At 39.0% G+C, this 12,641-nt stretch overlaps 1 protein-coding gene across 2 annotated transcripts in view; it reads right to left on the bottom strand.

The window, feature by feature from the left end:
* Nucleotides 1-6,265, bottom strand: part of LOC103613710 (SAM domain-containing protein SAMSN-1) — an 83,051-nt gene extending 76,786 nt beyond the window's left edge. For both annotated transcript variants that reach the window (XM_017731521.1, XM_017731520.1), the window contains exon 1: nt 6,148-6,265. In XM_017731521.1, the coding sequence (XP_017587010.1) occupies nt 6,148-6,171 (24 nt within the window). In that variant the 5' untranslated portion in view covers nt 6,172-6,265. The remainder of the gene's footprint in view (nt 1-6,147) is intronic.
* Nucleotides 6,266-12,641: the final 6,376 nt, after the last annotated feature.

Here is a 12,641-nt window from a genome sequence, read left to right on the forward strand (position 1 = left end):
AAAGAGTGGGTACAAGCAAGGGCAGGGTTGACGGCAAGAGCAGGAGAGCACAAGAAAGAAATCACAAAGGGTAGAGCAAAGGTGCAAGAAAAGCACCATCATGACAAAGGGCACGTGCTTGAGAAAGGAAATGTGTGAAAAAGCACAAGCATGCACAAGCAAGGCTGCAAGAAAGTGCATGTGAGACAAAGACAAGAAAGAGAGTGTGAGAAAAAGGAAGAAAGAATGTGAGAAAGACCATGTGCTGGGAAAATATGGCATGCAAAAGAAAAAAGCAGACACAGAAAAGCAAGTGTGGGGGCATGAGAAGAAGAGAGTGTGAGGGTGCAGGAATGGATGTGAAGTCACAACAAAGGGCACAATGGTGCTAGAAAAGAAACACTGGCACAAGAAAAGATGGAATGGCCTTAGAAAAGGAGTAGGCACAACAAAGTAAGTGAATGGATGCTAGAGTGCCCATGAGAGGAAAAACTCAGGAAACAGAGTGGAAGAGCCAGAGAAGGCGAAGGGAGAATCAGTAGGAGAGGGAATCAGTAGGAGAGATCATGAAGCCATTTAAAAGGAGGGAGAGAGGTCTTGTGAATAGCACAGAGAAGGAGAATGAGGAAGAGATGGTGTGCAAAAGAGAGATTGCTCAAGAGAGAGAAGGCATGTGCAAGAAAGTGAGTGTGCAGACAGGAGAGACAGTGAGAATGATTTGTGAGGGAAGGCGTGAGGTCATGAGAATGGGGGAGACAGTGCAAGGCACGAGAAAGAGAGGCTGTGAGGAAGGGGATAAGACAGAGCAGGATAACTTGTGAGAAAGAGTGAATATGTGAGAATTGGTGGACAGGGAGTCCTTGTGACAAACACAGCTCTCAGGAAAGAGGGGGAAGAGTGCAAGAAAGTGAGCACCAGGGCATGAGATTGAGTGGCCATGAAGTATTAAGAAAGGGCATGAGGGTGCAGAAAAGAGAGTAAGGTCATGAGAAGAGAGAAAATGGGTGAGAGAGCAGAATCATGTATTCGAGACAAAAAGGATGAGTTTAAAACCTTGTCACATATTTCCAGGATTCTGCAATGTAAAGTGTAACCATACACTTCTCCCTCAACAGGGAATAATACATGACTTTGTTGAAGTAAGAGAGAAGCATAAAATGAGAGCTCATGTGAAAGAGAAGCATGAGAAAGATGAAAAGGGAGAGAAAAGAGAAAGCAAGGAACAGTGAAGCAGGGAGGAAGAAAAAAATAAAGAGCAACAAAACAATGGAAGGAGAGAAGGGAAGAAGGGAGGCTTTTGTGGCTCAGGTGAGTGCAGACACAAGAAAGAGTGAGCACACACAACAAAGAGGGAAAGGATGTGAGAGACAACAACCAGGAAAAGAAGTGCAAGAAAGAAAACTCACACCAAAAAAAAAATCAACAAAAAACCAAAAAAAACACAAGAGTGAGAAGGAGAGCACCCAAAAAAGAGAAAATACATCTTCAGTTTTCAAAATTGATTTCTTTGCTTACCGGTTTTATACTTTATAAGAGTATATTTTCCTTGTAGTAATTGACTTTCTTTGAGGGCAACTCAAAGTATTTAACTGAAATTGAAATTTTCTTGCTCCCTTCTATTTTATTTTATAGTTAAGTCTACTGTTATACCAAAACCTGCCAAGTCAGTGAAGTTTTTTTATTTTATATGTTAATTCTTTTAGTAGTCCTGAGCATAGGAGGAAATGAGGATAATGAGAGGAAAATGAGAGATAGCAGAATAAAATATGAACTTAATTCTGGAGTAGTTAGCACATTTTCTTTATCCTACATGGAATAAGAAAGCTTTCTGAAACTCTTTGCTTCAGGAGTTTTATGGGACAAAATGTCCTAGTTCAGATCTAGAAGCAAATAATTGCCTGTAGCTCTTTCCTTTGCATGATATTATTATCATCACGGCATGCAGAGACTAGAGTGATCATAAGGTAGAGAGGGAGCATTCAGTAATGCAGTCAGGTCATTTTCCATCTGAGGTTTAAGGGTGGAATCCTGTGTATGGTGGGATGATAGCAATCCCGCTAAAAGGAACAGGGACCATATGGAGATGATTACACAGGAAGCACTACACTTTTAATCACACTCCACTTTAGAGGAAGGTCTTTCCACATTCAGCTAATCCTTCTTTGTTAAAACATATTTTTAAGTCCAGTCCATTTCTAAGTACCATCATGTCCCTATAGTCATAGCAGCATTAGCACCTTTCTATTTATGCCATAGCTTCTTTAACATAGAGGCTCCAGCTAATTCATAAGTTATCCACTACATCACTTTTATTAATACTTATTCTCTCTCCATTTTGCATCATTGAAACATTAGCTTTTAGTGCCAAGGGCTGCTTCAGTTTATAACATTAGATGTAATACGTTTTACATTGTGCTGTCAGCACATCTTTAAACCAACAACCAAAATAAAACATAACTAGTGCAATGCTACTGCGAATCACTAAGAGGATTAGGCTTTCACTCAGTACTTAACTTTACATTTTACTAGAAAAAGTGGTGGTTAGAAAGGCACCATATGGGAAAGAAATAGACAAATAAAAGGGATCTTGTTTGGCTTAAATCCTAAGACCGGTGCTCAACTTGAACAACTGGTCTGAACAACACTGTGATTAGGAGTGTCACAGCCTTTCTCTACTGGTGTTCTTATACAGGTTTCTGCTATACAAGAGGTTGACACTTCTTAACTATCTGAAATTCTTCTGTGTCTTCATTAGTTCCATTACTAATGCCATTGTTCACTGCCAAATATATGGGATGTACTTGTTCAGTATTACCTTGTGTAAGGAGTACCTTGTCTCATCTCCCTCAGACCCACTTTCTTATGGAAACTTTACTGAAAGGCAGGGGGTGTGAGTATAAGTCAGGATAGGTTTAGCAGGTACTGTTCCAGGTGAATTGGTGCTAACCAAGTGTGTATATCCTCGATATTGGAGAGCCAGTTTAGGAAAATAATATAGGAAAAATATGCTACCTTAAATAAAGGACTTCACAATTCAACAATAAATTTGATTTCTCAGATTTGGAGGATTCTGATATGTATTAGGCAGTGTATCAAAAAAGGTGGGTTGGCAGCATACTTTCTTGCATTTCATACAAAAGCAGTGCTTGATTTGGGGCCCTCTCTGTATATTGCCCATAATACAAAGAGTATTGTTCTGATTCAATTGCCTGATATGCTGAGCACCATGGGATGGAAAAGGCACTGCAAATTTAGGGTCTAAGGTTGACCTTTTAACATAATATACCTACAAAAAAGAAAAAAGATACATTTATCCTGTTGATCATTTTGTAAATAGAAAAGGAACACAAGGCTTTGAAGGCAAATCTAATTTGCCTGCAAATCTCTTGAGATCAAGGCAATGAGTCTGATGCGAAAAATAATCACAGTTAAGAAACCAAATCATTCTGAAGTCAACTCAGGACACAAAGTAGTGCTGGGGAAACACCCCATCCTGGAGCACTCACACTAGGAGATCAAAGGACTCCCAGGTGGTGACAGACTGGAGTAGTTCCCGTCTGCCTCCCTGGGAAGGGGAGAATCCAGTTCAGGCTCCAAAGCCCCATCACAACCATCTTGGGACTATTGTTTGTCTCCAGCCTACACATAACCACTTGCTACACTGGCCCATAGTATCGTGTCTCTCATGCTAGAACTATGTCTCAGTTTTATGGACAGGTATAAAAGCAAACCCGAATTAAAATTCAACAGTATGAACAGATGTTCCTCTAACTATCCTGATGTTTCACCACTTTGGATCAGCCAGAAGTCTGGTTAAACTTTGGTTTTAAACAGAATATTATAGTAATTCTCTCAGGTTGTAGATTACTTCAACCACTATATTCTGTAGGGTAGAAAACTATTTTCTGAGCTATAAACCAGTCTATTTAACAATATATGCATATGCACACACACATATACATACACACCCTCTTTGCAGTGTGAAATCTCGTCAGTCTACATGAGACAAATACTTCCATGAGAGTATTGTTTATTTTGTACAGCTTTTTTTTGTCTGTGAATAGTCTGAATTTCTCTTCCATGGTTTCAGGTTTAGCAGTTACTCCAGATGTTCACTTGATGTAAATCAGCCATGATTTCTATTCCTTGGTGGCTATTTCCATCTACTATGGAACTGTCTCCCATAGCACCTTTAAAAGTTGCCTTTAAATCCTAATTATGTGGTTGCTGTTCATTATTTCTGGCTTGACTGTCTTGAAGGGAAAAATACCCTTATATTGATACTACAACTGCTTTGTAGCCAGCTTTTTCATGGTCACAGGGTGACAGAGTAGAAGTGGCCAGTGCACATACTTGGATGACCAGCTCATTTCCAAGCTGGACAATCTGATTACTGAAAGCAGCTGTCCCATGTCACAGGCATAGGGAGGACTGCACAGGGCTCTTCCTTTTATGAAACACATTAATGACCTATAAATTATCTTTAGATGTTGATAACTTGTGAGGTGTTTTGCTGGGTGAGCAGAAGATTACCAAAGCGGACAGAATGGCTCCCATGTAAAGCTTGTAAAGAACGGAGGTTATCTTCTTAGCAGCAATCTTTAAACAGAACTAATTATGTCATTACAGAAAACTATTATGGCACCAGCTTTCACTTGTCTGAACCATCCATTATCACTGGAGTCATTACCTCTCCCACAGAAACCCTGGGTGCTGCATACTGAGTTTAACAGGGAAACTGGAACTTGACCTACTCTCACCCGCACAATCTACCTGACATTTCATCTAAATGTTGGTTTCTCAACCAATACAAGGCTCAACACCTTTTTCAAAAGTGAACTACATAGAAAACAAGAAGCTGCTCCAACAGAACAGGAGAATATTGATAGAACAGTTCTTTCCCAAAGAACTTCTGAAATGAGTATTTTCAAGCTGTTACAGATTGTACCACAAAGCCATTGTTAACTTTGTACAAATACACAGGCATTCACACTGAACTATGATCAAAACTGTCATTGAGTTCCCAGGGAATTATTTTTCTGAGTGACTCTTGTCACAGAATCCTGAAATACCACTGCATTTTACTTTAAGTACAAACCAGCTTTTAATCCTTATGATCTGGAAAACACCAGGACTCTGCACTAAGATAGTATTAGCAATCAGGAGCAACGATTGACGCAAAGCAGTTGCCCTATTTGAGTTTGTATTAGTGCAGCTTGAATACTGATTTTTATTGTTCTTTCTAAATGTATGGGGAAGATATACTAAACATCTGCACAAAAGATGAAAAATGGGCAATCAGATCTACTGTGTTGTGTAAATACAGCAAAGATACTCAGCTAATTACCATTACTAATACTGAGCATTGGTATTGGCAGATGGTTAAGCTCTTAAAACAGAAACAGTTCCCGTGGATTTCCTATCCTGATTTACCTGTTCATTCTGAGCAGTTGCCTTGGGGCAAGAAAAGAGAAGAAAATAACAAACAAAAAAACCCCCAACAACAAACAAACAAACAGAAACCCAAAACCACCCCAAAACAAACAAACAAAAAAAACCCACAAAAAAAACCCAAAAAAAAACCACAAAAAAGAAAACTAAAAAAAAAATAAAAGCAACCCCCAACTAAAGAGGATCTTAAATCAAGTCCTCTGTCTGTGTACAAATATTGCCATGACTAAATTACCCCTGATGACTGTGTTTTCATGTTTGGCTAATAGAAAACTATTGCTTGAAAAGTTCTAGCAGTTCTCCCAAACTACTGAAGAAGGAAAATGGATACTATTATCTAAAAAAGAGAAAACCCTATTGTAAACCAAATTAAAACATATATATATTTAGTAATTTTATCTTACTTATGAGGTGTTTTACTGTATTTGGATTAAATGCCTCATAACTAAATCTGCATGGTTTGAAATAGTCACAGATAGTGCATGGCACATTTATTACACATTCTCTGTGTTATATTTTTACTGAATCATATTTTGCTACATACAATTTCTTATACAAAAACTCCTTCATCTAGGCTAGAGAGCCTCGCTGTTGTTATACAACCCTTGCACCGTTTGTGATATAAAACCTTCACTATTTTTCCGTAAAAGCACACCCACCAGTTCAGTTTATGAACTCAGTAACCCACTAAATAAAAACATGTCTGTGTACACTTACCAGAGAAAAACAGAAAAGATTCATGTTGGTATTGAGATCCACTCCAGCACCCTAAAATTCTGCTCCACAATCTCCCGCCGCACAATGCAGTTCCTTCTTGCTCTCCCAGCTGTTTGTACATTTCTCCCTGGAGATTACGGCAAGATAAAATCCCTGCAATAATCCACTGGATTCAGAGCCCATTATCAAGTGAGACAGGCTTCCCTAGGCCAGTAAAAACTGTTCTCTGAATTAAAAAAGCAATGTTTGCTAGCAAAACAAAAGCACGGTCTGAATGATTTCCATGAACTCAGAAAATGCTCTCTTGCAGGCTGTTGTTTCCATTAAAGTTTATCATCTAAGACAAAGAAAACTCTTTCTGTCTGAGTCTACTGGCACATACAAATCTTCTCTTCTTACTGAGATTATCAAAAGACAGAAATTATATTGAAATGCTGGTTTCCTATACACATGAATTAATATACGAAATTCAGTAATTATTATTGACTACATTTTGAATGGAAGCTTCTTACTTATAGACCTTGGGAAAAAAACTCCTGAGCCACAAACAAATTATTAAAAATATCCATAATCAACCAAACAACCAAAAACCAAGCAAAAACCTCAAACTGTACACCTGTACTCTAAAGAATAGTTATCAAACTGCTGCCTAACACATTGATTGCTTGATGATGAAGATTAGGATTAAATCAATTTTGCCATTCGAAAACATGGCAAATTTGGAAAATTAAAAAATTGGGAGTGGTCAAAGCTGATCCATGGGTTATAGTGAGAGTTATTACAATATATACTGATAAGCAAACAAAGGAGAAGTGATTGTAGCGAAAAACAGTAGTCTATGTCACCAGCTGATATAAATCAGGAAAATCCATCACCTGTAGTGGAGTAGAACTGTCTAAAAAAGAATTAAAGCTGAAAGTACTGTCAGCCTCATTTTTTTTTCAGATTATGAAATACCTGAAATTAGACTGTGTTTGGAATAATATTGCCTACCAACCCACAATTAATTTCCCATAAATTAATTTCCTACAGCTTTTATGTGAATGCTATGAAATATGATTTCATGAACAAGCAGCAGTTTGTACAGAAGAGTGAAGCTGAAATTCACCACAAATGGAGAGGCAGTGTCGTTTTGTGACAATGATCTTGATTTCCTTTCCTTCGGCCCACAGCATCATATTTGTAAATGAGAGGCATCTCTTCCATCGCTCCTACTTCTGACTGTTTCAGTTTATTCTAGTAATTTTGCAGCCTGAATCTGCATCCCAGCAAATTCAAAATGTCTGTATCTTGGCAGGATAAATGCATTTTAACATAAGTTGGTTTCTACCATGAGCAAAACCCAAACAAGTCTCACACAAGCAAGCACAGATAAGATTCAGGATTTTAAAAGGAAAAATCCTTAACCTATACTTTTCCAGTTTGCTGTGAAGTATGTAAAAGTCTTCTTAAAGGTTTTTCCCAGGCCTCCTTTTCAGTTATAATTTCAGGTTGGTTTCAGATATTAGTAAAGTAGGGTTGGCTGTGAAGAGCTTTATGACAAAAGTTATCATTTAGAAGCAAATTAATTAGAGACTTCTCATTTACTCCTCCTATAAACTTGAGGAACAGTAACAGATTTTTTCAATTACCACCTAGTGACACAAAAATAGACATTTGAGACACCAAGCTTGCCACAGATGTGCTTGCATTTGCTTTATGGCTCACTTGCTAGTTTCCTTGTGAGGGAGCAAGTTCTCATCCTTTCTGTGCCTCAGGTTCTCCAGCTGGAAAAACTAAACTAAGAGCACAAACCTCATGTGCAGAGCACAATGAAAGTAATGACCAAAAGCACCTTTCCCCAGCTACAGAGAATGACTTTATTCTTTTTTTATGCCTGTTTACAGTAATAGTTATCTGGAAAACTCCAGAAAGACTGAAGAGGTAAAATGACAATAAGTTAACCCAAGGGAATGTCTCTTTCATTCAGACTGATTTAATTTCTTGATTTTGGATTGTAGCTTTCAAGGTGATTTGGCTATTTACTCTAAAACCTTTAGGAAGAAATTACTTAATTTTATGCCACAGATGCTCCAGGTAAGAGTAACTAAAAGGGCAGACCTTACACTAAGCTATTAAGATTTCATTTTGCTTGTATTTGTAGACATATGTGGAAAAGAGAATTAATTTAAGAACAAACATTAAAATAGAAAAAACAGCCTGAATCTACAGTTACAGATACACATATATGGCAAGCAACTGTGTAGGAAGGCAAAAATGCACATGTTATTATATGTTTTTTTTGGGTACTGTCAGTGTTAAAACTCCTCTTATGAAAAAGTAACACTTTAGATGTTTATTATTCACTGATACAGCCTTCTGTAAGGGTCAAGTTTGTTGATAGGCCTAAACTAAAAATGACATTAGACTACTAGATAAATCACAAACTGTAAGGAAATACCTACTAGAATAATTAAAATAGGAAGCATCAGCTTATTATCAGGATGAATAATATAAATAAAATACTCAGCAAGAGTTCATAATGCCATTTGATATCACAGCTGTCTGTGGAAAGAATTTGAGCTTTGAAAATAATTAAAAAACAGTAACTAAATAGATCAGATTTGAAGGTAACATCAGTGTTGTGACCTCTATGTATATTTTATCTGGTATAAATAGAGCACTTCGCTGCAGCAGTAGCATAACAGAACAGCAAACCCACATTATAATGAAGGGACAGGAAAAAGTTTTTTATCAAACACTTGAACCTTCACTTCCCAGCTTTAATCTTGCATTATGTTTAGCATTTAATTCTCTTTCTTCACTGTTGCGTGATTTCTACATGTTTGGGCTTTACACCCTCAAAAAAAACCAAAAAAAAAGTTGCACAAATTGAGACTGTCATATATTGAGTTTTCTATTCCTGCACAATGAGTAAACTTCATAGCTGAGATCTCAAGGTATCCTTGGCCTTTTCAGGAGACTGGATTTCAGCTGTGCATTCATAGTAAGTGGCAATCCATAATCTAACGTGGCATACAAGCAGTAAAGGTCGAGCCGTGGTGCAGGTACTCACAATTGAGCCCTAGCTCCAGGCTCCCCTTCTAATGACAGCCACTCTACTGGTGCAGCTTCATCTGCCACTGGGAGAACTCATCAGCAGGGCTGTGTAGTTCACAGATTTCTTTGTTTCATGGACAAAGATAAAATACTGTATGAGTAGTTGTTAACTTGGATACCTTTCAGTAAATCAGGAAATAATATTTAATCCTATTTTCTTCCTCCTCTGTTTTTTTTCTCTTACAGCATATCAATCCTTAATTAAAATGTACATGTAATTCTCTTCTGATCATCATTTATTTGTCCTCTGAAAGTTTTCATACAGGTTTAAAACTAAAAGCAGCAATGCTACTTCCTGATATAATCTGAGTGTTAAACATGTAGCTACTCCTATGCTGAGTGGTCACTTTTCTCTATTCACTCCACATAAAAGGCTGAATTATTACTTTATCATCATTTCAAGGTAAACATAGTGCATTGCTACTATCTTGGTGCAAGTGGGGGATTTAGAAATTAAGTCAGAGGCTTCCTCTTGCTGTCCCATTTATTTGGAAAGAACTTTCAGCACTTACTTTCAGCCAGTGCCTACTCCATACCCCACATATATCCCTAACACATGAGGGCAATCCTGTAGGTGCACACTGGATAAAACCCCTGCCTCCTTTCACCTCCTCCTGTTCACTTCCAACAGGCAGGTGACAAAGCTGTTCTGTGCAGAGCTGTGTGACCCACAGCCCATGGCCAAGTGCTCGATGAGAAGCCCCTTTTTGAACCTGGGAGACTGCTCCTGTAAGACAAGTTTAACATTTTCTGTCATGCACATCCTCTGAAGACACTCCAAATGGTAGAAAGCTTCATTTCAGACCACAAACACAATAATGTCTCTGAGACAGAGCTACTAACATTTGATATTCCTGAATCAGATGTTCCAATCAGTGGCCCTAAATTACAGCTACTTAATAGTTTGGAAAGGACCCATGAAGTACCAACTAAAAAATCTGATTCCTTAAACGGTATTGATTTTTTTTTTCTTTTAGAATCTTCTTCAATTTAGAGGGAGCGTCTCAATTTCCTTCTTTTACATTCAGCAGCTAATTAAAAATTGGTAAGGAAAAAGTTTCACAGTCCTCCTCACCTCTGCCAAATTGCAATAGTCTGTTCCTCCTCTGAAAAGACAGCCTTACAGATGCAGGGATCAATTCAATACAGCAGTTTTTACACCTTTGCAACAAGGATTTTCAACAGTTTGGCTCAGTTAGAGATTATTTTAAGCTTACTCAACATAAAATGCTATAACATTTTAGCCCAGAAAATCAAGCAAATAAAGACAAGAAGAGCCAATATTCCCTAACTCAAAATCAAATAGGCAAGTAAAATGCTTTCACAGTTTCCAGGATCCAAGGGAAGCTCTGTGCCTATTAAAGTCACTGGCAAAATTCCCATCAAATTCGCTACGATCAGAATTTCACACACCTTCTCCTGCTAACTGGTCACATTTAATCACAGCATCATAAAAGCCCATGGTGTTTTCCATATGATTCATTGTAACATTCAGACATTCCTTGAGGCTAACATTCTTTTTAGGGTAAATAACCACATTGTTGATTCTCTTGTTCCAGAAGATTTAATTTTGTTTTTCAGAGCATTTGTATTTTAATCAAAGGAAAAACTGCATCTCTGTTTTAGAGAGGAAATGTATAATTCCTTAATAAGAGGGTCAAATCCTCTGCTCTGTAATTTACAGAAACTCCGTGAATCAGGCCCACACATTCTTTATTGCTATCTAGCACTATACTGCAATTTAGAGTGAAAACTGCTAACTTCTATCATCAGGTCAATTTATGTATTATCAGACAAAACTGATGTCTACAGTGAATTATGGGTATGGGAGTCATTATCTTCCCGGAGCACCTTGAAAACGAGATGTCTAATCTCAGTAATGTAAGTTTCCTGGTTAAATAAATCCCTTGTGCTTAGTAATTCTGTGCATTTATAGAAAAGATGTCACCCCCCCACATACCTCCTTAGACTTTAAAAAACATTTTAAATCCTCAAGGGGATTTGAATCCTCACTAAACAGAATTGATTTCTGTACTTACTATTTAGTATTCTTAATCACACACTTCATGCATTTTTGTTATGTAATGGATTGGGAAATTCAAAGAACTGGCCTGTTTTGCAAACATTTAGTTTTCCATCACCCCACTTCCCTTTTACTTTGATGGCTTTTTTTTTTTTTTTAATATCAAGATGACAGCACCCTGCTGGAAACAGCTCCAAACAATCAGTGCTGCCCTTTAAATCTGCAGCTACCCAGGCCTGGTGTGAGCAGTTAGAACAGAATTTGGAAAGGCTAGCAGAGGTTTTCCAATCCACTCTGCAAGAAAGATTACCGCTGCACTCTTGCCTATGAGAATTCAGGTTAAGGCCTGTAGTCATCTAGTTCTTCCTTGAGCGTGTGATCCAAAGCTAAATGAAGCCAAAAGGAATCTATCTATCAATCTGAGCAGTTCTGGCAATTTAATTCAGAGTTCCTCTGAAATTTATATGTTATGTTGGACACAGCCTGAGGATTCATCTTTGTCGGCGACAGGACAGTGGAACTGAGTTCAATCTCAGCAGATTTGCTGAGAACACCGAGATGTGTGGAGCTGCGAACATGCTGGAGGGAAGAGATACCATCCAGATGGGCCTTGATAGGCTCAAGAGGTGTTGAACACCATGAGGTGTGAACCTCATGGAGTTCAACAAAGCCAAGTGCAAAGTCCTACACCTGGATCAAGGTAATCCCAAGCACAAAGATAGGCTGGGAAGAGAATGGATCCAGAGCAGCACTGGGGAGAAGGACTTGGGGGTGCTGGTGGGTGAGAGGCTGGACATGCCCCGGCCGTGTGCTCTGGGAGCCCAGAAACCCCCGTGTGCTGGGCTGCATCCAAAGCCCCGTGGGCAGCAGGGCAGGGAGGGGATTCTGCCCCTCTGCCCCGCTCTGCTGAGACCCCACCTGCAGTGCTGCATCCAGCTCTGGGGTCCCAGCACAGGAAGCACAGGGACCTGCTGGAGCCAGCCCAGAGGAGGCACCAAGGTGATCATGGGGCTGGAGCAGCTCTGCCATGAGGAAAGGCTGAGAGAGTTGGGGTTGTTCTGCCTGAAGAAAAAAGTTCTGGGGAGACTTTAGAGTACCTTCCAGTACCTGAAGGGAGCCTACAAGACAGGCAGAGAGTTTACAAGAACTTGTGGTGACAGGACAAGGGAGAATACATTCAAACTGACAGAGAGTAGGTTTAGATTAGCTTTTAGGAAGAAATTCTTCCCTGCGAGGGTGGTGATGCCCTGGCACAGGTTGCCCAGAGAAGCTGTGGCTGCCCCATCCCTGGGAGTGTTCAAGGTCAGGGTGGATGGAGCTCTGAGCAACCTGGGATAGTGGAAGGTGTCCCTGCCCATGGCAGGGGGTTGGA

This window comes from Corvus brachyrhynchos, unplaced genomic scaffold (assembly GCF_000691975.1).
Source record: "Corvus brachyrhynchos isolate BGI_N302 unplaced genomic scaffold, ASM69197v1 scaffold152, whole genome shotgun sequence".
NCBI lineage: Eukaryota > Metazoa > Chordata > Aves > Passeriformes > Corvidae > Corvus > Corvus brachyrhynchos.